This window comes from Staurois parvus, unplaced genomic scaffold (assembly GCF_062004578.1).
Source record: "Staurois parvus isolate SC_StPar_1 unplaced genomic scaffold, SC_StPar_1.0 ptg000005l, whole genome shotgun sequence".
Classification (NCBI taxonomy): domain Eukaryota; kingdom Metazoa; phylum Chordata; class Amphibia; order Anura; family Ranidae; genus Staurois; species Staurois parvus.
Window position 1 is genome coordinate 7,413,433 of NW_028317801.1, and position 26,165 is coordinate 7,439,597.

Sequence of the window (26,165 nt, forward strand, 5' to 3'; positions counted from 1 at the left end):
AAAAATCAGGCATTGTTTACTGCCACTGGCCACAGTCTGGCCCCCCTAAAGTTGACAGTAAACTGGCCCTTTATTTAGAAAGTTTGGAGACCCCTGGACAGAGTATGGAATGGTTAAGACCTCTGTCAAGTTTTTATTTCTGTATATGTATCATTGGGGATGATAGGTATCATTTATTTCCTGACCTAGAGGTACAAAAGAAAGTAAGAAAATCTCTCCTAAGCAAGGGGAAAACCACCTTTCCAAAATTTCTCTTAATTTTATGTTCCTGTGGCAAATTGAATATTTTGAATTTCCCATCATTTTCTGTTCCAATGACAACAGTCACCAGGACAAAGAGACACTGTGAATCTCTCCAACAAGGACACAGGCAGTAACAAAAATCTTAAATATATAGTGCAGCGCTGTAATGTAATTAAATAGATGAAAGTGAGATAGTTCATACAGTCCTTTCACAATAAAATATTCAAACATGTGAAGGCCTCCTCCTCATTAGGTGACTGGAATCAAACAGAAAAAATGCGCACTCACCGACCGCGCATTTTAAATGCGCATGTGTGTAACTTTATCCGGATGACCAGCCAGGCATGCAGATCCCGAGAACACATAGATCATCCCTCTTAAACACTGACATCAGCCTTGGGTGTAGTAATATATCTCTCCAGGTCCAGAGAGCCCTCAGGTGATACACAGAATTGAAACAAATCCTCATGTCCTGCAGTCTGAAGAGAAGACTGCAGGACATGAGGATTTGTTTCAATTCTGTGTATTACCTGAGGCCAGTCACTTCACTAGGGCTTCAGATCTACATCTACCACTTCTGGGGTACCTGGAACCAGGAGGGGGACCCCTGTCTACCTATCATTTGGGGCAAGAGGGCTCTCTGGACCTGGAGAGATATATTACTACACCCAAGGCTGATGTCAGTGTTTAAGAGGGATGATCTATGTGTTCTCGGGATCTGCATGCCTGGCTGGTCATCCGGATAAAATTACACACATGCGCATTTAAAATGCGCGGTCGGTGAGTGCGCATTTTTTCTGTTTGATTCCAGTCACCTAATGAGGAGGAGGCCTTCACATGTTTAAATATTTTATTGTGAAAGGACTGTATGAACTATCTCACTTTTATCTATTTAATTACATTACAGCGCTGCACTATATATTTAATGTTTCTGTTATGAGGTCCAGTGATTCCTTGGAGTGTTTCAGCAGCTGATTTATTGAGCGCTCGCTTTACTTTTAATTTATTTTTTAGTAACAAAAATCTATTTCTATTCTAGAAAAAAAAATAAAAAATTATACATTACTGCATAATGCTTTGAGTGTAAGTGACACCCTTTATTAGTTAACCTAAAGAATAACTAAAGGAAAAACTTTCTTTTTTTAGCTTTGATTAGAGTGTAGATGAATTAGAACACATGAATTAGGTTTTATTGCTCTCTGTGCCCCCATTAGGGAGATTTACCTTTTCTGTTTGTCCTGTTTAGAGTTATCACTTAAAGTGAAAATAAAAGAAAGCCCCGAATTTGTGGTTGTCCCCAGAAAAATAATAGAGTGGAAATCTTCTAATGGGGACACTAGGTCAGTTGACTGGTGGTGGCCTAAGAGAATCCCTTAATTTGCAAGGATTTGGCTATGGGACAGGAAGTGAAGGTAATGCTACCAAATGGGCTACAGATGGCAACAACAAAAAAAACTGATCAGGTCTATAATCGTCCCTTACTCTATCCAAAATGAAAAAAAAGTTTTGCCTACATTTCTACTTTAAGTTAATAAAGATGCAAACTTTTGGTAAAATTAGATCCCTTTGTCAAGCATCATACATTTGAAGAAGGGAACTAATCTAAATTATCCTGAAAACTTGCATCTTAAATTATTGTTGAACTCTGAATTAGGTTGGACTCCAGACACAGAAATATACATTTAAATATATCTCTCAAAGGCCACATGGAAATCTAAATCCACCTTGTGTGCACTGAATGCCTTTAGAAACCCAAATTAACCTTGTAAAAGTAGCAGTGACATCTTCATTGTGCTTTACATAGCCTGTGTACCCAGCAGGCTCCACCCACTACAGACTGCCTGCAGAAAACCACAGAAGAGGGTGGAGATAAAACCAGTCACCGAGCACAAGGCGCAAGAGCAACAGTGACCGGTCTTTATTACAGGAAGCTCCTTCAGAGGCAAAGTTTCATAATACATTACGGCATAGATCTGGAAGATTTCATTTGCATTTGCACAAAGCACACCAAGATTCAAGAAGAGTAGACATGATGAATGTATTTAGACAGTATTTGCTGATCATGGTGTTCAGCTTTAAGTTGGCCATGTAAAATTCAACCTCCTGATAGAATTGATGGCCAACACAGAACAACACTCTACTACTGCAACTACAGTCAGGTCCATAAATATTGGGACATCGACACAATTCTAACATTTTTGGCTCTATACACCACCACAATGGATTTGAAATGAAATGAACAAGATGTGCTTTAACTGCAGACTGTCAGCTTTAATTTGAGGGTATTTACATCCAAATCAGGTGAACGGTGTAGGAATTACAACAGTTTGCATATGTGCCTCCCACTTATTAAGGGACCAAAAGTAATGGGACAATTGGCTTCTCAGCCGTTCCATGGCCAGGTGTGTGTTATTTCCTCATTATCCCAATTACAATGAGCAGATAAAAGGTCCAGAGTTCATTTCAAGTGTGCTATTTGCATTTGGAATCTGTTGCTGTCAACTCTCAAGATGAGATCCAAAGAGCTGTCACTATCAGTGAAGCAAGCCATCATTAGGCTGAAAAAACAAAACAAACCCATCAGAGAGATAGCAAAAACATTAGGCGTGGCCAAAACAACTGTTTGGAACATTCTTAAAAAGAAGGAACGCACCAGTGAGCTCAGCAACACCAAAAGACCCGGAAGACCACGGAAAACAACTGTGGTGGATGACCGAAGAATTCTTTCCCTGGTGAAGAAAACACCCTTCACAACAGTTGGCCAGATCAAGAACACTCTCCAGGAGGTAGGTGTATGTGTGTCAAAGTCAATAATCAAGAGAAGACTTCACCAGAGTGAATACAGAAGGTTCACCACAAGATGTAAACCATTGGTGAGCCTCAAAAACAGGAAGGCCAGATTAGAGTTTGCCAAACGACATCTAAAAAAGCCTTCAAAGTTCTGGAACAACATCCTATGGACAGATGAGACCAAGATCAACTTGTACCAGAGTGATGGGAAGAGAGAGTATGGAGAAGGAAAGGAACTGCTCATGATCCTAAGCATACCACCTCATCAGTGAAGCATGGTGGTGGTAGTGTTATGGCGTGGGCATGTATGGCTGCCAATGGAACTGGTTCTCTTGTATTTATTGATGATGTGACTGCTGACAAAAGCAGCAGGATGAATTCTGAAGTGTTTCGGGCAATTTTATCTGCTCATATTCAGCGAAATGCTTCAGAACTCATTGGACGCCGCTTCACAGTGCAGATGGACAATGACCCAAAGCATACTGCAAAAGCAACCAAAGAGTTTTTTAAGGGAAAGAAGTGGAATATTATGCAATGGCCAAGTCAATCACCTGACCTGAATCTGATTGAGCATGCATTTAACTTGCTGAAGACAAAACTGAAGGGAAAATGCCCCAAGAACAAGCAGGAACTGAAGACAGTTGCAGTAGAGGCCTGGCAGAGCATCACCAGGGATGAAACCCAGCGTCTGGTGATGTCTATGCGCTCCAGACTTCAGGCTGTAATTGACTGCAAAGGATTTGCAACCAAGTATTAAAAAGTGAAAGTTAGATTTATGATTATTATTCTGTCCCATTACTTTTGGTTCCTTAATAAGTGGGAGGCACATATGCAAACTGTTGTACTTCCTACACCGTTCACCTGATTTGGATGTAAATACCCTCAAATTAAAGCTGACAGTCTGCAGTTAAAGCACATCTTGTTCGTTTCATTTCAAATCCATTGTGGTGGTGTATAGAGCCAAAAATGTTAGAATTGTGTCGATGTCCCAATATTTATGGACCTGACTGTATTTTGTAATATGCAGAATGCTGCAGATAATAAAGGAAACTCCATGACAAAGAAGGGCATAGTCAGGAAAGGAACTACATCTGGCGGGGTCCCCCGGAGATCTCAGAAGCCAGTGGGCCACTAAGCTCTCCATCCTCCACATATTTTGGGTGATCTAAAATTGGGAAATAATGTAACTCAAATACTTCCCTTAACTGCCTTTGTCTGACAGAAGTTTGTAAAATCTGAACTTGAAGCCATCACATTGCAATCGCAGTGTTAAATATTCTACTTTGCATCCCTCTTGATTTCATCCACTGCCACATATTATGTTTGTTCAATCTGGGGATGAATATTAATTACCAGACACTACAATTTCTGAGCTGTCAGTGCACTCTTTCCAGTTGAAGGACTCCAGAGAGTTTGGAATCAAAAGACAGCTGAAGGTACATATGTATATTATAAATAATTCATTTCTTAACAGCTCTTGGTGTATCATTCTCCCTTAGTGAAGCCTCCAAATTGTGCATTAACCTTCTGCGGAAGGAGCTATTTATAAAGATACTCCAGGGCCCAGGAAGACTTGGTCAACAGCCCAACAATAAAATGACTGTGATAGGATAGACATGGAAAGCTTTGGAGAACAGCCAAACAGTTATGAAGAAATATATCCATTTTTCATGCTGCTGAGTAGCAGTGTCGGTTTTTTAAGGTTTTTCTGCTGACAGGTCCTCTTTATTGTCAGCAGCAATATGATTCTCTCAATATCTGTTTAAGGTTCATTATAATGCAATATAGATTCTTCCTATCATGAACACAATGTGCTCAATGTATTTATATTATGACTGTGTGAAACTAATGATGTTTGAAACTGAAGGCAAATATTAAACACCATTTAATCCAGTTAATGAATTCTTAAGAATCATTAAGAGCTTGTTCACATCAGGGTGGTAGGACTGCATTGGGCAGCTATTCCAGCGCCATCCTACCTAGCCACTCTACACCACTACGTTTTGGTAGTACGTGCTGAAAACAGCCTCTCACCATGCTGTGGCCAGCGGAACTTAAAGGAGAACTACAGACAAAACTTGTATTTGTTTTGGATAGAGCAAGAGAGGGTTAAATCCCCTGTCAGTTTTTTTTTTGCCATTGCAGAGATTTCCCTTAACTTCCTGTCCCACAGCCAAACAGAAAGTGGGGAGTAATCCCTGCAAATGAAGGGAATTGCTTGTGGTCCCCCAGGTCACCTGAACCAGTGTCCCCATTGGAAGATTTCCCCTCTATTACTGTTCTGGGGACAACCCAAAATTTGGGATTTTCTTTTCCTTTCCCCTTCAATGATAATGGTAAACAGGACAAATAGAGAGGGTGAATCCCACAAACAGGGAAACAGACAACAATTTAAACTGACAAGCCTTCTAACCATTCTCCACTCTAAAACTAAAAACAAAAAATTGCATTTAGTTATACTCTTTTATAATTTGTGTCATTTCAATAAAGTTCACTTAAAAATCCTTCCTATTAAATTCTTTTTTTATAAAAACTTGCGGTCTCACAAATATATTTTAAAAGGAAGTATGGGGTTTCTATTTTTTCCCAAATTATACTTACCTAGGTGAATGCACCATCGTCTGTCCAATCACATGACCACTGATCTCTGAGTTCTCACAGCCGCTCTGAGCAGAGAGCAGTGACTGTCAGTGACCGCTGTCTGCTCTGCCCCCCCCCCCCCCCAGGGCTCACTGGAGCACTGGGCTGTGAAGGAGGAGGGAGAGGCTTGCTCAAGCTCTCAGCAGGTCGCTGAGAGGCTGAGCCAAATGCCGTTCCAGACTGTGGGGTGGATCCCGACCTTAAAGCTGGGATCTTTCCCCAGCCTGGACCAGCTTGGTGATGTCAGCTGAGAACAGGTCATAGGAGTGCAGAATGAACTGCACTCCTGTGATCCACAGGAGAAGTACAGCCAAAAGAGCTTTGACTGTACTTCTCCTTTAACAACTTCATGATGTCATCAATTCCTCCTAAACTGGAAGGATCAGCAATGGGTCAGGCAATAAAATGTAGGGCTGCTTCCTCGGTACAATGACAGACAGACCTGCTTTATATAACAGGAGAGCTGTACATCTCTTGGTAAGAAGAATCAGCTGTCTATTTATACACCATATTTTAAGCAGGATGTTCTACAAAGGAATGTGTCCTCAAAACGTCTTGAAAGTTGAGAAAATGTAACAGTCGAAAAGGTCACCTCTGAATCAAAAGTAGTTATTTTAAATCTTAAAAAAACTTTCTGATGTACAAAGTCCTGTTTCAAAACCAGCTGTATCATTTTGCATGGACATTTAAAGAATATTCCCAAGAATTCATAAAAAGTGTTGCAGACTCTCTTTAGAATTCAGTCGTGCTTCCATACCACAGTTGTCGGTGCTTGCAACATTCATGTGCCTGTCGGGACCAAGTGCATGATTTGGTCACAGGAGGCGGGCGGCACTAAGGCTCAGTGTTAAGCCTCGTTCACATCATGTGCAGAGACACGTGTTTTTCAAATGTAGGTCTCTGCAGGAACACAAGGAAAACATTTTTTTTCTATGTGCACTATTCACACCACAACACTACTATCATGTATTATTTTTCTATGTGGAAATTTCTATTTCTGTCCAGGAAAAAAAACCTCACATGACACCAACATTGTGGTGTGAACAGGGCACATGTCTTGCAGAGACCTTCATTGGATAAATGTAGGTTTCTGTCCAGGGTGCAAACAAGACCAAAATATTTGACGCAAATCTGTTCATTGTTTCCATCTGTTTCTATGCACATATAGTGTGAATAAGGCCTTACTGAGCTCTCTGCCCAGCCAGTGCACCTGTCAGACAGACAGAGGTAGCGGCCAAGGACTTTTTCTTGTAGCCTGGGTGGAGCTTGATGGGGAGCTCTGAGAGACTAGTTGCTCACTGGGTCCCCTCCCGTGTGACTGCCAGTGGACAGCCAATGTCAAGTCAATTACAAGATGGACTTGATGTAGAACTAGTCTCAGCATCTCCACCAGGCTCTACTCACTGTCCAAGTTGGGCCTTGATGTTGAGAGGCTGCATAATTGTGTAGCAGATGTAAACAAATATGTGCCAAGAGCCTGCACCGTGCATGTTCCTGGCACAGTTATTGACGCCTATCAGAAAGCTTTCAATCACTACATGCGATCGGGAGCTTTCCGATCATGTGACCTCTGTGACAGCCAATCACGGCAGTCACATGATCTTAAACCCGCCCCGCCTCCTGGCCCTTTAATGGGTTTATGATGCCAGGAGGTGGGGCACAAAGGGGTTAAAGTGACACTAAAAACAACAGTAGTTAAAAAAATCTATTCAAATATGTATTCTTAAAGTATAAGTTCACATTTGGGAACATGTTCCATTCATTTTTAGGGTGGAACATGTAACATGTTTCCGATCGAGCAGCCTCTCCCTGATCCCCCTTCTCATTGTGACAGTGGGCCAGTGGTCCTCTCCCTGCACCCGCTGTCACATTTTGAAAAGAACGAAGCCATGTGGGGCTCCGCCCACACGTGCCAAGCCATTCATTCACAAAGTTCTGTGAATGCATGAACTACAAGTAATGTAAGCCTTTGCAACTTGTAGTTCTCAATGAACTACTAGGGCACTAGTGAGCACTGCCTGCCCATACGAGGTATGGAAGGACAGATACACTAACAGTTTGCAGGAGCCTGACATTGCACCTGCAATCTGCTGATCGTGGGTGCAATGTTTTACAGGCTCCTAAAAAAATAATAATAAATGTACATTTTTTTACCTGCTAAAAAATTTGCATTTATTATTTTTTTTTAGAAAAGTGGACCAAGCCTTTAATGCAAGAAAGTACGTTTCTTTGCTCTCAGCCTGCTCCTGTGATCTTCCTGTTAGAGGCTGACGATGTTCTCTCTCCATGGTCCCACATTTTCTGGCTCATTCCCGAGGCGGACTGTATGGGTTATTTTTTTAGAATAAGGATATTATTCAGTGTCACTTTCAGCCCCACATCATTACTTTCAGGAACGTTGGGGGCCTCTTTCCTAGCAACCAATGAAGAAAATACAAAACACAATAATAGACAACACATAATACCTCCCACTGAACACTCTGCCTGTCTCTATACGCCAATTTAGAGTTTGTCTTCATTACCTCCAGTTTTGTTTTCTACAAACTGGCGGTTAGTTATTTTTGACACATGTACGTGGAGCAAATAAGAACTACCTGAATCTGTAGTATGCATCAGAACTCTCGGAGAAACTGTTGCAAGGCATTCATGAATTAGCTGCAGGACTTTCTAAAAGGCTAATAGCCCCCCTAAAAAAAGAAAAAGTATCCCAAAGGCTTTATTATGGTGCTAGGGTCATCACAACATAAGACGAGGGCAAGATCTGTGGCAGACTGCTCTTAACTTGTCGGTTACTACAGCTCCATTACCTTCAGCTCAGAGCTGATACGACATTCAATAAAGAGCTAAACTGTAGGAACTGCATGAGCCCTGAGCAAGCCCTGGAGGGACCTCAAAAGTCCTTGCTGCTCCAGAACACTGTTGAGGGGGGGGTCCATGGACGATTATTACACTAAAAATGAACTTTTCCTTTACTTCTTTTGCATTACTTCTATAGGGCCATAGAATCTATTTTTGCGTGCAATGCACTGAGTTATGGATAATATGATAATTGCAAAGTTACTGCAGTGAAAAGACAGCCCCGAACTTTATTTTCTGTGGTGAAATGTCAGCCAAGGATTTATCAATAGTTCAGCCTGTCAATCAAGCAGATTCTGGCTCAGGAGTCCAAAATGACAAGCGCTTGTTTTGTTTGTCATTCTGACATTAGCAGCGTTAATGTGCTGTTCCACAATGCAGAACTGTGTTTATATGCACATAGCATTGAAAAGCTGTAAATAATTAAAGCAATTAGTGTTGAGGTTTCCAGCGGTAAGACCAGTTGGTATTAAATGCCGGGTAAGCATCTGTCAGCTGTGTAGGTTATTTTCCACTGACTGAAAAATAAAAGTCTAATTTCCTTACTTGACATGGTTAAGTAGAATTTTGCCTGGTCTACTGAAAGGAGCACAAATGGGCCCGTTTAATAAGGCCATGCAAAGGGCAACAATAATAAGCAAAGAAAAATACAGATTTCACCTTTTATCATTTAAGGGCGAAATTAATAAGGACTTCTGATTCGATAATATGGGTTACTGTATTCTTTGCCTTGTTCTTTGATTTAGTGAAGGGGAATCCCAGTATCCTCTTTTGCTGCCAAACTAAAGTACCAGAACAGCCACAATGAAATACATGAATAAAGCTGTTTCCTAAATAATACATTGAACAATGGAGCCCAATCTGAATCTGCAGTGATTAAACCATACTGGATGTTTCTATTCAGACCTGTTTCATGCATCTACCATAAAAGCATGAGACAGACCGATAACTAGCAGTTTCATGTGTTTTTTGCCAGGTACCAGATGGAAAATGGTACCAAGACAAAAGTGAGGTATTTACCAATTTCGTAAAAAATTAAACTATGCAGTGCCCAAGCCCTTCCCCAATGCATGGGCTACAGGCTCACAACATCTAGAAGGATTGGAATAAGTCCTTCAGCCTTCCTCTGTTCCCCTAACCCCTGCTCTACGCCGCTCTGCTGGTCACAAGCTGTCTGACTTCATAATGTTGATCCGTGGTCCTGCATTGAACTGCAAAAGTCTCCCCTACATCCAGGGAGTGTCAGAAACTGCATACGAGTGCCTGCTACTGGGGGAGCAAGGAATACAGTAAGAATTACTACTTATCCCAATTTTCTTTGGCAAAATGAGTATTTATTCTACGCAGAGTGTGTGTGTGTAAGGGGGGGGGGCACTGCATGGTTACATTTAACACCAGCTCAGAACACGGTTTTAAAGTAAAACTAGAGGCAAAGCTTTTTTTATTTGGATAGAGTGAAGGAAGGTTATAACCCATCAGATTTAGTTTTTTTTGGGGGGGGGCGGAGATTTACCTTTACTTCGAATGCCTAAAACAGGAAGTGACAGGAAATCCCTCTATAGTAAGGGAATCCTTTGGGGCCCCCAGGTCACCAGAATTAGTGTCCTCATTGGGAGATTTCCCCTCTATTACTTTTCTGGGGACAACCCAAAATTTTTAATTTTCTTATACTTTCCCTTTCAATGATAATGGTAGACAGGACAAATATAGAGGGCGAATCTCCCTAACAGGGACATATACAGCAATAAAAACGTAATAGGTGTTCTAATCTATCTCTAGTGTTTATTAACATTGCAGAAGAGAACTAGGAATATGCACCTGTGTGAGTTCCTAGTTATCTGTCAAATTAGTTATAGTGAAGTTAACACATATTGATACTGCTAAATTTGGTGTTGGTATCTAAGCTTTAATGAGCTCTGGCAAAGAAAAGGGTCATCTACAATTTACTGGTATCAAACAGCCTTCTCACCTGACTTAAACAAACTTTTTCAGGTTGCAGATAAACCTATAGGTAATTCAGAATACATTTAAGCATGGAATCTGGTGTGTGTTTTTAGTATGCTATTTAGACCAGTATTCAATGGGAAAACTAGACTTTTGCCAAAGCCATCATGTCCCAATATGTCCTGCTCAAAAAAAAAAAATCTGTGTTTAGGATGGTCACTCAAAGTTACCAATTAGCAACTACTAAGCACATCTAAAGCCAACTCCATAATTGGACTTAGCAGTGTACATCGGAACGGAGGGCTTTGCCACCAATGAGCTCACATCTCCCATGGGCGCTCTATAAAGCAGAAGTTACACCTTTAGGATTCAATGAGCAATATTTAAACAAAACAGGTGTTGCTGATTCTGAAAAAGGCCTGTAATTATAGAGGTGCATCTCAGATTCACCCATGATTCACAGATAAAATGTTATTTGATTTACAGTAATCATTTGCCATTGTTATTTACCAAAACATTCATTTGGTCAAAGAAGGCATAATGACATTTTGCCAGCACTGAAATTTTACAACTCTGATAACAAATGCTGCTATGTACATTTGCAATATCTATAAAGTGGAATATGTTACAAAACTTTAGAACATTTGCTGCTTGGAAATAGTAAAACTCTACTCTAATAGTAAAAATGGAAAAAGGCAGTCCTTACTACTTGACAAGTTCTCCTTGGTTTCTAATCTAGGCTTCAACTTACAGGGTAGAGAGTTTTAAACTCTTACACCTTGACGTTACAACCCATGAAGGGCCTTGTACTCACACCTGATGTTTTTACCTAGAGGATCGGTGTATCCCTTATTGAATGGGTCCTCACAGAGGACCCCCAGGCATGGTTAGACCTGCTGATAAATTTTGGCTAGTTGACCATAACTATCCCACCATTAAATTCAGGTAAGTGAACCATTGGGGGTTAGCAAAAAAATTGACAAAAGTGAATGATGATGTCACCCACTAGCACTTTTAAAAAAAAATGTTTCTAACAGTATAATAGATTGTGCGACTTAGCCCAGCATCTTACTTAGAAAAATGCGTTATTTTTTATGTTCACATTTTTTATTTTTCATCTCAAAATACACAAAAAGCTAGCTTTGCCACCCAATGTAATTACACTAGCACAGCAATATTCGACCAATTTAATGATAAATTTAGTCAAGAGTTCCAAAACTTTTTTTCCTTTTAAATGAAAAAAGACAGCAATAATTATAAGAGTACTCATCTTAGATTGTGTCTTGTGTGCCGTGTGAAGGAACGTATGCCATGCTTTCTCTAGTGTGGTCAGAATGAATTGATGCTATTGAAGAAGGAACACAATAGGACACAGTTTGCTGTGCTCGGATATTGACAAAACTCTTTTAAGGAGATCAGACAATTATTTTCGGCAATGAATAATTGTAAAGTTCAGTGAATTGGCACTTATGATTAGTATAGACTATGCCAGTCCATTGCTGAAATAGCAGTTCTTAGCAGAAATCGATCATAGATACGAAAATGGGGTGAGCTAAATGCATTGACATGCAGGCTCCATAGATATGATTATGGTCACATAACTTTATATTTCAAGAACATCGCAGCATCAAAATTGCAAGGATAACCGTACTTAGAAACAAGCTAATTCATGTGATCCGTTTTGATACCCACCATTTGACCTTGACAGTTCAGTTGAGAGCACATGAAACTTTTAGGAAACAGTTAAAACAATTCAAACAATTAAAACAACACTTATTTTGAAAGAAAGAATTACATTTCGATTACAAGTTGGTTTGGGTGATTCAATAAAAAAAATAAAAAAAAACAATAAACATGTAAACTTTCTAGAACTTTATGGCAATAGGTAAAAACCCACTTGCATTACTCTTTATAGCTGCCCAGGCAGCAAAATTGAGGTACAGAGGCTATTACAACCTGGACCTGTTTGCCATTTTCCAGCACATCTAGCCTTATCACTGCAAGCACATTTCTCAAAATATCATCTTTGTGCAGGTACAAGTCCCTTTACATCTATTTTTCTTAATGTCATATATATATAATATTAGTATCTCCTTAAAAAAAGGTAAGTTTTATGTTTACTGCACCTCTTTTTATACCTTTGAAAAGATTTTTTTAGAGCACACTAATTCACAATCTTTAGTATTCTCACAGACTATCTTACCAAAAGACCAGGCATTGGTCTTGATAATGGTGTTAAATTTGGCTTGTCCAACAAAATTAAAATTTTACTAGTACAACAGCCTTACACAAATGAACTAAAATAGTACAAAAAATTGCACTCTGTGTTAAGGCTTGGTCCCATATGTGGGGGCAGTACGGCCAATCTGGACAATCAATGGGTTACTTCTAGAGATGAGCGAATCGAACTTGGCGAAGTGGAATTCGTTTCGAATATTAGGAAAAATTTGATTCGCACCGAATCCGAAAATTAGCAAACTTCGGATGCACGAATCGAATTTTTCCCGATCGGCCGATTTTCATCCCTTCTACAGCCGGCAAAAAGTGTCCCTGCAGAGAGCTCCGCTATTTCTGACAGTTCTCTGACAGTTCCTTCACATTTACAGCGGTTGAAACATTGTATCTATTTGTTTCCATTTAGGATACAGATGTTTTTATTCGGAAACAAATAGATACAATGTTTCAACCGCTGTAAATGTGAAGGAACTGTCAGAGAACTGTCAGAAATAGCGGAGCTCTCTGCAGATACACTTTTTGCTGTACTGGAATTCTTCTTCTTTTCATTCTTCTTCTTCTTTTCATTCTTCTTCTTCTTCTTTTCATTCTTCTTCTTCTTCTTTTCATTCTTCTTCTTTTCATTCTTCTTCTTCTTTTCATTCTTCTTCTTCTTCTTTTCATTCTTCTTCTTCTTCTTTTCATTCTTCTTCTTCTTCTGTTCATTCTTCTTCTTTTCATTCTTCTTCTTCTTCTTCTTTTCATTCTTCTTTTCATTCTTTTTATTCTTCTTCTTCTTTTCATTCTTCTTTTCATTCTTCTTCTTCTTTTCATTCTTCTTCTTCTTTTCATTCTTCTTCTTCTTCTTTTCATTCTTCTTCTTCTTTTCATTCTTCTTTTCATTCTTCTTTTCATTCTTATTTTTATTCTTCTTCTTCTTCTTTTCATTCTTCTTCTTTTCATTCTTCTTCTTCTTCTTTTCATTCTTCTTCTTCTTCTTCTTCTTTTCATTCTTCTTTTCATTCTTCTTCTTCTTCTTTTCATTCTTCTTCTTCTTCTTTTCATTCTTCTTTTCATTCTTCTCATTCTTCTTCTCATTTTTCTTTTCATTCTTCTCATTCTTCTTTTCATTCTTCTTCTTCTTCTTTTCATTCTTCTTTTCATTCTTCTTCTTTTCATTCTTCTTCTTTTCATTCTTCTTCTACTTCTTTTCATTCTTCTTCTTCTTCTTCTTCTTCTTCATCTTCTTCTTCATCTTCTTCGTCGTGCCCCGTGACTGCCCAAATGAGTGAAGTGTGCGGTGATTCTAAGATCGACGGCACTCATCTGCATGTCATACTGACTGACAGTATTATTTCTCTTCCCCAGCAGACTCCAAGGGCATTTAAATTAAAGGTACAGTGTTCTGCACTAATATAAAGACTCTCTGAAGCCTAGAAACCCTTTTAATAAGTTAAATTCGCAGCGAATAAATTCGCATCGAATCGAATTTATTCCGCAAATTCGGCGAATCAGCCGAATCGAATTTTTGAATAATTCGCTCATCTCTAGTTACTTCCTAAAGAGAAAGACAGCTATAAACACCAAAAGCTCTCATTATTATACACAAAGATTTTTCAACATGTAGGAACATTTGGCAGAAGGGCAAGGACAGGGGGGGGGGCAAAGCCCTGGGCAGCACAGTTCACTGGAGGAAGGGGGGGGGCGCAGAACAGGTGAAGTGCTGCTAAATCCTTGGACGAGTACACTGAATGCACATGGTTTACCATGGTCGCCGACCATGCTACAATGGGCATCTAGAGATGAATTGGTTAACTCTTTTGGGGGGGATGTGAGGGGTGGTTAATTAATTACCAATGGTATTTGTAAAATGCAGCGTGAAGGGGGTTAATGTTCTGCCTGCCCACCGATCACTGATGCATTAGTGACCAGTGGCAGATAATTAACCCCTTTGTGCTGCAATAGTGACCACAATATCAGTGTTAATTAAAATCCTTTATGCTGCAGCATGAAGAGGTTTATAAACACTGATACTGGTGCCACTAATGCAGCACAAAGGGGTTAATTGCCTGCCACTAGTCACTAATGCATCAAAAAGAGCTATAGCCAGACACCACAGACCTCCCAGGTTCAGATTCGGACCCTGACAATGGCCTTGGCCCTTTGAGAGTCACTAAGTCCCGGCTTACTTCCCTCGTCAGGCCTCATCCAAATCATGCATGTCATTTGTGTTTGGTATGAGAAATGCAGCAATCAAGAGGACTGCCCTTTATTCCTTGTGAGAGATCTACACGGTCATTGCAGACCTAACCAAAGTCATTAGTTCTATCTGCACTGAGTTTGTGTTTGCACAGTTTTCCATAAAGAATAAGTGCCCTTTCAGACAAAGCACAGTTTTTCTTTTTGCCCCTTTGCCTCAAATGATCCCAGCAGCCTTCCCTCAACAAAGATTTTCCAGTTCCATAATGTTAAATTAAAATCATACCTATGGAAAAAGTTGGGACGCTGTGTAAAATCACCATAAAAACAGAATGAAATGATTTGCAAATCTCATAAATCCATATTTTTCAGGAGTAGTCAACTGGATTAATACACAAACAGATTTACACAGCAGTATGCTCACCAATCTCTTGCTCTGCTGGTTTAAGTGTGGGGCTTCTGAATATGGGGAGGCATGTGACCAGTGCTCAGGCCTCAGCATCCAATCACTAAGCCCAAACACTTTATCTGGGGGGGAGGCAGAGATGCCATCCACCCAGACCAAACTGCCCATTGCCTTTTAAGGGGGACCTCCGGCTAATTATTATACATACTGCGTAATATGATTTGCCATCTGGTGAGTGTGCAATTTTAACAAAACCTTTTGACACATCACCTGAGTGTTTTTCCGGGAACACACGGATCACCACCTAGAGACTTTATGGATTATATCAGTCACAAATATTCTTGAACTGTTACGTGCTCTCCCTAATAGGGGAGCTGTGTGATATCAGTGTATATATTTATATACAGTGGGGATCGAAAGTTTGGGCACCCCAGCTAAAAATTTGTATTAATGTGCATAAAGAAGCCAAGAAAAGATGGAAAAATCTCCAAAAGGCATCAAATTACAGATTAGACATTCTTATAATATGTCAACAAAAGTTACATTTTATTTCCATCATTTACACTTTCAAAATAACAGAAAACAAAACAATGGCGTCTGCAAAAGTTTGGGCACCCTGCAGAGTTAATATCTTGTACTGCCCCCTTTGGCAAGTATCACAGCTTGTAAACGCTTTTTGTAGCCAGCCAAGAGTCTTTCAATTCTTGTTTGAGATATCTTTGCCCATTCTTCCTTACAAAAGTCTTCCAGTTCTTTGAGATTTCTGGGCTGTCTGTCACGCACTGCTCTTTTAAGGTCTATCCATAGATTTTCAATGATGTTGAGGTCAGGAGATTGTGAAGGCCATGGCAAAACCTTCAGTTTACGCCTCTTGATGTAATCCCCCGTGGATTTCGAGGTGTGTTTAGGATCATTATCCATTTGTAGAAGCCATCCTCTCTTTAACTTCAGCTTTTTCACAGATGGCATCAAGTTACCATCCAAAATTTGCTGAAATTTTATTGAATCCATTTTTCCTTCTACTCGTGAGATGTTCCCTGTGCCACTGGCTGCAACACAATCCCAAAGCATGATTGATCCAACCCCATGCTTAACAGTTGGACAGAGGTTCTTTTCATTAAATTCTGTGCCCCTTCTTCTCCAAACGTACCTTTGCTCATTCCGGCCAAAAAGTTCAATTTTAACCTCATCGGTCCACAGAACTTGTTTCCAAAATGCATCAGGCTTGTCTATATGTTCATTTGCAAAGTTCAAACGATGATTTTTGTGGTGAGGACGTAGAAGAGGTTTTCTTCTGATGACTCTTCCATGAAGACCATATTTGTACAAGTATCTCTTTATAGTAGAATAGTGTATCACAACTCCAGTGTCTGCCAGATCTTTCTGGAGGGATCGTGCAGTCAAACGTGGGTTTTGAATTGTTTTTCTCACAATCCTGCGAGCTGTTCTGTCTGATATTTTTCTTGGTCTTCCAGATGTTGCTTTAACTTCCACTGTTCCTGATGACTGCCATTTCTTAATTACATTCCGAACAGAGGATATTGACATCTGAAAACGCTTTGCTATCTTCTTATAGCCTTCTCCAGCTTTGTGAGCGTCAACTATTTTCAGTTTTCTAGACAACTGCTTAGAAGAACCCATGGTGCTGATTGTTGGGGCAAGGTCAGATGAGTCTGGGCATTTAAAACCTTTGAGACTGACATCACCTGGTCTTCCCAGACAATGATTGAGAACAATCCATGACACTGGCAGGTCTCAGCTTGGCAAAGGCGGCAGTGCATGCTATAAATTCTGCAGGGTGCCCAAACTTTTGCAGACGCCATTTTTTTGTTTTCTGTTATTTTGAAAATGTAAATGATGGAAATAAAATCTAACTTTTGTTGACATATTATAAGAATGTCTAATCTGTAATTTGATGGCTTTGAGATTTTTCCATCTTTCCTTGGCGTCTTTATGCACATTAATACAAATTTTTAGCTGGGGTGCCCAAACTTTCGATCCCCACTGTATATATCATCCTTAATATCACATGCACGGCACTTTTGTGTATGCTTTATGTATATTTGTCACTTCATATGAGCACCTTGCATTTATTATATGTTTTGTATCTATTTATTTAGTGCTGCACCCCCTTGTTGATTTGTGTTTCATCCACCCAGGTAAGCTGAGGCACCATCTGACTAGACCTAATTCAGGATGGACTTTTGCAGCAGGAGGTGATGATAGAGCATGAATAGGTCAGTATACCTTGTTGTGAGTTGGCTAGGCACTGTCACTTGGCCCTGAATGGGTCAGTGACAATGTCCCTTTAAGAAGACTAAAGTGGATAAGCATCCTGGACCGCATTATTGGGCCACACGAACATGGGGTGTCTAGCCCTTGTAAATCTATTCCTGGCATTTTTTTTTTGCACACAGGAAGCACAGGTTCAGTGTCTAGCCCTAAGGCCTACAGCCTGTCAAAGTCTATGACCGGCTAAAATACGCTGCGCCTCAATGGGGATGTACACTGTACTGAGCTGTACCCACATTTACGGCCGTTTATGTACAGTGATGTATGCCTGAAATGCAGTTATTCAGTATTCCTACTATATGTCTCAAAACGCAAGTATCATGAAAACAATGGGTTTGGACGCACAGGATAGGAGCCCAATGTGCATGTGGCCTAACAGATTAGATCAAACCTAAGCATTTGCTGTAACCAGGGTGAGGAAGACATTACCAAATAAATGATATGCTTTAATCAGTGTGAAACAGACATCAATCATGCATTAAATCAGCGCCATATGTTACTCTTTACTCAAAACATTAGTTGGTTCACCACACAGCTTTATTTACACAATAATCACCTAACACCTGTTTTGAGCGATAGCCTCAAGCCTTAAAATAGTTATCAGCCAGTATTAAAACCGTTGAACAATGCACCAGAAGCTTGATGGTTTGCAGACAGAAGTTGATTTAGGGGAAATACATTTCCTGCTATTGCTGTGGTATAGCATATCTAAATGGTAACCCTAGTGAGGGAAGACAGGATGACTCTTTTAAGCACACTCCAGTTGAGGAAGCTGGTGTCCCATTCTGCAGCATGCTGGCAGGGGACAGGCTTTTCTCCTAAGACTGTGGCTGACCTTTAAAGAAAACAAACTAAGACTTGCATACCTTTTGTTTGACGCAGATGGAATGTATTTAGCTAATTTAAACCTAAAGCGTTACTAAACCCAGGACCCTGCATCCACTATATCTGGTCTCCCACAGTACATAGAACATGGAATTGCAATTATTTTAGTAAATATAAACTGCTAAATACATTTTTCTCATCAGCAGTATGCAGCAGTCTTGTGACTTCTATCAGTCTCCAGCCAAGCACTGGTTAAAACTTGTAGGAGTTTTAATTTTGCACTAGGAGAGTGGTCTCCAAACTGTGGCCCGAGGGCCAGATGTGGCCTTTTGCTTGTCTTTATCTGACCCCTGGGGACTATTCCTCCATCAACAGCGGGGCATAATTCCTGCCACCAACACAAACGATGGGGCACTATTCCTCCCACTAATATTAATAGTGGGGCACTATTCCTCCCACTAATATTAATGATGCAACAGTATTCCTCCCACTGAAATCAACAATTGGGCAGTATTCCTCCCACTGGCTCCAGCAATGGGGCACTAGGTCTTCAACTGATACCAATGATGGGGCACGATTTATGCCACTAATACTAATGATGGGGCATTACTCCTCCTCCTACTGACCACCAACCCTAAGGTAAAGTTTATTCTCATTGATGCTGGTTCATGGACATTTTCTACTCCTGCCTGGCCACAATCTGGCCCCCTGAAAATTTGAAGGACAGTAAACTGGCCCTTTGTTTGAAAAATTTGGAGACCCCTGCTCTAGGAGGATGCAGACCCCCCGACCTCTGCCTGGACAGTCCTGATTGGCCCTGTGAAAGAAAAAAAAACCTCTAGCAATACACACCAAACTGAGCATATGCAGAGTGACTCCACACGATATGTCTTATCAGGAGGGGAGCACTGGAAGAAGGAGAGAATCAGAGAAGTCAGGATCAAACAGAGTTTTTACACAATGCAGAGTACTAACCCCTTAGGTTCTACAGTGAGTATAACAAGCATGTTTTACTACATATACAGACTGATTTTACTGTTGTGTGTTTAGTAGCACTTTAACGTTCAATTGGGCTTTCAGAACAACGCTTATGACAATGCACTCTTTACCCACTAGCACACTTTATAACCTTAGATCATGCTTCATACTTAGCAGGAAAATATTAAAAACAAAGCACTTACAGAACGTATCGCTGCAATAAATCCAAATAAAACTTGTAATACACCAAAATAATCCAATATTACAGTTTAGGAGTTGCTGACAGTTGTAATACTTTGACAAATGAAACATTCGGAATACAAATTAGGTTCTGCATGAAGCAAATCTCGCATCCAAAAAATATTAACGCCGTAAGAAATGTACAAGTGATAATATAAGGAGAAAATGAGAGCAGTTCTGTTCTCATTAAACCTGATCTGTGCACTGGTCATTTAATTGGATATAGCGCTGGAACAACACATTGTTCCACTAAGCATTTTAAAGCCTTCCTAGGAAAATAAAAAGGCATTGGCCAATATATTTTGTCACTGGGTGCTTATTTTGCAAAAATTATACATTTGTTCTCATCTGTTCCAAGAATATATATTGTAAAGGGGACGGGAGTGGCAGCATTAGTGTTCTGGCATTGGTAGATGCCAACAAAACATAATGGATTACAGATGGCATTTTAAACGAACATATTACAAGAGTAATTGTGAAAAGAAGTCATTTATATAACAGTAAATGAATAGGGTTACTTTTTTATTACACAGAATGTATGGAATCCTCTACCTTGAGATTTAGTAAATTTGACAGCAATCACCCAAAAGAAAAAAATAAATGAATAAATATTTTTCTATGCTTTAGGCAGACTGTCCCTTGACCATAACCTGCAGCTATCAGACACCTATAAAACTGACAGCAACTGTTAAGAACCAACCCTTTAATGGGCCTGTACATCTTGATTACATTTCTATAGTGTGCTCTGAGCACCCTGAGTGCTCTAATATTCATCCACCTTCCTTTGGTATCAGTTCTTACCTCTACACTCTAAGCTTCACTATTGTTAAGTGAGGCTGTCTATAACAGTAATGGGCTAACCGTGAGGCAAGAACATTCAACAAAATCATTTAAATGTCTAGTGCACAGAAAGATGGAATATCAGTATAGGGTGGATTCCAAAGGTTTAACCTATCTGCAACATCCTATATTTATCAGCCATTTCAGATCCTTGCGACTAAGGCCACACTTATGGGTCTCATTGTGTATGATGGATTTTTCTCTTCACAAACCCTGGGATTAAACAACAAAGATTTAACATTTGGATATAAAGGAAACGAGTAGGTGAGGCAGCCCACCAGTCCGTATTGGAACCACTCACCATTCCTATATTGGTAAGTTATGTCAACATAACACACTTATTTTTCTATAGTGAATATGACAGAAATGTTATCTTCCAATAATTTTTCGAGATACATTAAGAAGTGTTTTTATTCTCATTCAGCTAGAATTCTCCAACAAAAAAACATACAGTACTTCCCAAATTTAAAAAAGATCTACTTTGGATCATTTTAAACTCCCAACCAAAACCCACCACATTGTTCAAGGCCAAATCAACTTTGACTATTACTCTCCATTAGGGAGGTGCAGCATAACAGTGAATGTCATGAAAAACAGTGGATGTCGAGAAATACGGAATCGTTTTAGGAGAAACCTGTTCTCTTATACAGAAATACATATTGATAACATTTATTTGGACTTACCATTCAAACACATCTCAAATGGTTTGCAGAGGTCATCTTCAAACAAGCAACCTAAAGAAAAAGGGAAAAAGATTTTAAAGGAACGTCTAAAAACTAAAAGGTGTTTTTATGTATGTTCAAAAAGGTGTTGAGATGTGAATGAGGGGGAGGTGTGCAAGGAAGGAAGGAAGGAATTTGAGTTTTTTTAAGAGGTTCCTTAATCAAGATATAGCGGTAGTAACCAGTACAAATAACACAGAATTCTAGAAGAGTAGGTGCACACTTCATATCCCAGCATTTATAGCCACAAAGGTAAACTGATCACCATGGTGTCATAAAATGTGGCAAGCAGATGTTTGTTCAAAAACATTATTGGAGGTGTGAAAGTTTGTGAAACCATCCTGTTCCATTTCTATAATCCAACCACTATGAAGTCTGGGCAGGTGCTAATTTTTACAATTACGTGACTAGGTGTGCATTGTAGTCAAACATCCTTCTGCCCTCTTTCTTCCTATGACAGAATACTGAGTTCAGACATGCACAGTTTGGGAAACTTTCTCACATTTTCACACACCACCTATTCTATTACATAGTTTGTAATATTGAAAAAAGACATAGGCCCATCCAGTTAAACCTTTGTGTGTGTTTTTATTCTCCAACAATTCCCATAGCACTGTATATTCTGACTCCTGAGGAAGACATCTAAAAATGTTCCTGGACAATCAACATCGTCCTTGAAACATTTCATTACAAAATGGTGGTTGGATTAAGAAGACTGAGTTACCCCAATTGCCATTATTACTGGCGTGTGTTCCCAACACTCCCAACACCCATTAAAACTGAGGGACCTACTTGGATGAGTGGTGAACAATCTTCAACATTACAAAAAGTCCAGGTAACTGCGACTAACTACTCTTAACTGTCCCCACAATGTTACCCTTATTTCTACTAGGGGGCTAATTACCAATGGGTGGTTCATGCCTTTTGTATAATTGCTTTGGGCTTTTAGTTACGATATTACTCAAAATACAGCCTCTATAAAAATGAACAAAATTGTAGCACCGCTGCATTTTCAACAAGGAAACGTAAAAAGAAAACAACAATAAGAGTGAGCCACCCTTTAACTCAGGGGTGTCAAACTGGCGGCCTTCCAGCATCAAAGCTACATTGCCATAGAAATCACCATTGAGATTACTATACATTAGAGCAGGGGTGTCAAACTGGCGTCCCTCCAGCTGTTGCAAAACTACAAGTCACTTCATGCCTCTGCCTTTGGGACTCATGCTTGTAACTGTCAATCTTGCAATGCCTCATGGGACCTCATGGTTTCTTTAACGCACTTTGTAACAAGCTTTATCAGGGAGATGTACTACATACATCTATCTCGTGAAGAAAATAGAAAACAAATAAACATTAAGACATGCAGAGCATCAAAGCTACATTGCCATAGAAATCACCATTGAGATTACTAAATATTATAGGGTTCCACCAGTACAGACCCCTCAGCACTAGAACCCCCCTTTCCCAAATACAGACCTGTCAGCAGTAGAACCCCCCCCCCATCCCCAGTACAGACCCGTCAGAAGTAGAACCCCCCCTTTCCACAGTACAGACCCCTCAGCAGTAGAACTCCCATTTCCCCAATACAGACCCCTCAGCAGTAGAACTCTCATTTCCCCAGTACAGACCCCTCAGCAGTAGAACCCCCATTTCCCCAGTACAGGCCCCTCAGCAGTAATGGAGCAAGCTAAGAAGGAGGGAGAGGCACCAGGCTCGGAAAGGGAAGAGGAAAGAGGATGAGGAGTAGGTTGGGGGAAGGTAGAGAGGCTGGGGAGGGGAAGGGGGGCAGCGTGAGGAGGAGGCTGGGGGAACAGTAGTGGGTGAGATGATGACAGGGCTGTGATATGGACAACACGAGGAGTGTATGTGGAGATACATGCGAGGGGGGAATGGTGTTAAGATGCGGAATGGTATCAGGCTGTGATGTGGATGACAGGAGGAGAGGAGCTGGAGATACATGTAGGGGAGAGGGGAGGGGAAGATGTGGGATGGTATTGGCATGTTATGTGGATGACAGGAGGAGAGGAGCTGGACATAAATGCAGGGGAGGGGGAAGGGGAAGATGCGGGATGGCATTAGGCTGTGATGTGGATGACAGGAGGAGAGGAGCAGGAGATACATGTGGGGGGAGGGGAAGATGCGGGATGGCAATGGGCTGTGATGTGGATGACAGGAGGAGAAGAGCTGGAGATATATGAGGGGGAAGGGGAAGATTCAGGATGATATCAGGCAGCCATGACAGGTAGCTGATGGGGGAGTGGTGGCTGAACTGATTGTTTGCTGGATTTGGACTCCAGCTCCATGCACAGTACAGGAGTGTGTGAGTCTCAGTCTGCTCATTACAGCAAGCAGGGATGGAAGTACATCCATGCTTGCTGTAAATAGAACTACAGAAGGGAAGTGTCAAGACCAGTGGCTGCGGGAGGAATAGGAGCCACTGGTCTTATAAACAGGAAACCACTTGGAATCAACGGTTTCATTTGAAAATCATCAGGCTATTTCAGAGCAACTACTGAGTTAAAAAGCAGATGGATGACATATTTGGTAAAAGTAGGAAATCAGCAAAAAGGACATGTAAAAAAGTTTCTGCCTGGAGTTCTGCTTTAATATCTATGTACACTGAACTTGCGTGTTCACTAAAAGCTTGTATTTCCAATGTTCTAATCTTGATTCACTTTTTGCCCACATACCTGAACCAAGGACTTGGTATTATTCCCCTTAAAGAGATCAAGGCTCTTTTCACCACCTTATCCATTTACACACAATGGGACATACAGGTAATTCCATAGCACAGCCACCCCTCTGTCTGTAGAAGTTATACCTGTTTTTAACATAGGTGGTGTTGAGGCAAAGGTCCAGCAAGGCTTGAGTTCTATTCTATTGTCAAGAGGCTTATCTCATTTCAGATGTTTCCCCACAATCTCAATAGCTTCTGCAGTTGGTATACAAGTGAAAAAGGAAGTCACATTTATTTATTACAGGTACTTACAGTATATAGTACCATCAACTGACGCAGCGCTTTACATATATATTGTATTTTCACATCAGTCCCTGTCCTCAAGGAGCTTACAATGTAATGTGCCCAACTCCCATTCATACATACACATACTAGGGCCAATTTAGACAGGATCCAATTTAACCTACCAGCATATCTTTGGAGAGTGGGAGGAAACCAGAGTACCCAGAGGAAACCCAAGCAGGCACAGATAGAACATGCACACTTCAGGCAGGTAGTGTCATGGTTGGGATTCGGACCTACCACCCTAGTGCTGCTAAGCAGAAGTGCTAACCACTTAGCCACTGTGCTGCTCAAAGTGACATCATAAAACAGCACTCTCTCTTTTGGAGCTAACATGTCTCCACATACTATATATTGTTGAAACATTCTTTGGATTTCTGAATATGGAGTGCTGTGTTGCTAACCAAGAATGATAGGATAAGAGCCAGACACTAGATGATGGTGACAAATGATCTAAGAGGGACACCATATTGTGTGTCTTAGGGAGTCCGTGCAGGCATGGTGTAGCTTCCCTGGGACAGAGATGGTGGTAGAAAGTCAGATCGATTGCTTTTGCCTTTTCTAGATGTTGTTAACAGTATATCACCTTTTTCTTGTAAAAGATGGGTCCAGTGGGTACAATGGGGTCCCTCTTTAGTCACTCAAGTTTTTGAATCACTCAAAAGAGTGGTAATCTTAAGATGGTAATCAGATGTATTCATGACCATAATGCACCTCCCCTTGTCCACTTGCAGGTTGATAATGCTTGAATGGGGTCGCAATTAGAACAGGGTGGTTCAGTAACTTATACACCTCACATCCTGTTCTTGTACAATAACATCTGCTTCTTTCAAGTGATTGAATTAAGGTGTCTGTAGTACCTGTGTGGATATAGATGCTGAAGTATTTTCCTGACAATCATTATAACTAAAGAAGTGGCTTGAGTAGGCTATGAAAGGTCTTCAACATTACAGAACAAGGTCAACTGCTACTAGCTATACCATGATCTGTATACATGAGACCCTTTGCAGACATATTGCCAAATGATTTGTACTTCTGTCCTTTCAGTTCTGAGATTTACACAGCTCTTCCATACAGCTCAGTCTTGTTTTACAGGGCAGAAGACTCAATTTACAGTTCAGTAATACTTAAAGGTCTCATCTCCACCCTCACCCAATCACCCAACAGTGAAAATAAAAGCAACACACCAAGGAGCTCAACTCTCTCTCACTCCACTCTTTTTTCCTATCTGCATGCTCCTTGCGCAGCAGCACAACTGACTGGTTCCTTCTGCTGCTTCTTCCTCTGATAGTCTGATCCCTGCTGTGCAAGAATTGCAGGGGGCTGATACCAAATCAAATTCAGCTGCTTGTGTAGAGCCCTGTCCCAGGCAGGTTAAATTTCGTTTTTGGCTCTGCTGTACTCAGCCGAGCAGTAATTTATTTTGTAGGTCTGATGACATCTCCCTAAGCCTGCTGGTTGATTGTTAATGCCTGCCTCTGGAAGAAGTTTCCAGAAATAAAGTAGTAGTGTTAGCCGCTGAATTATGAATAATTATCTGACTTCAGCCAATCCTTGGGAGGAGGCACCCAGAAGGAGACTGAGGAGAAAATAAATGTTTGGGAGGACTTGTTCAGAGCTCTCTTCTCCTGGGGCCTCTGCCCTTGGGAGACAGCCTGTGTTACTGGAGATCTGTTGCTGTTAGGCATCAGCATGTGCTTGGCTGAGGGCCTGGAATATGTCTTCTGGAGCAGCCTTTTTCAACCAGGGTGCCTTCAGGCTTCTTCAGGAGTGCCTTGATAATATGCCTAAAATTGTATACAAGCCAGCAGGTGGATCAAGGCTGCCTTTTAGTACACAAAGCCACAGGTTTTCATTGTGCACTCTTATGACCTTTTAGCTGCCAGCATCCTAATACCCAAAAGATGTCATCTGTTGACAAGGAGGATGTCGGGTGCCTGCACAGCATCCTTTTTTT

General features: G+C 40.6%; 1 protein-coding gene across 1 annotated transcript in view; it reads right to left on the minus strand.

Moving 5' to 3' along the window:
- Window positions 1-26,165, minus strand: part of PTPRN2 (protein tyrosine phosphatase receptor type N2) — a 1,146,107-nt gene that overhangs the window by 970,862 nt on the left and 149,080 nt on the right. Inside the window, exon 2 of the mRNA XM_089694046.1 lies at window positions 21,151-21,201. Coding sequence (XP_089550172.1) covers window positions 21,151-21,201 — 51 coding nt within the window. The remainder of the gene's footprint in view (window positions 1-21,150; window positions 21,202-26,165) is intronic.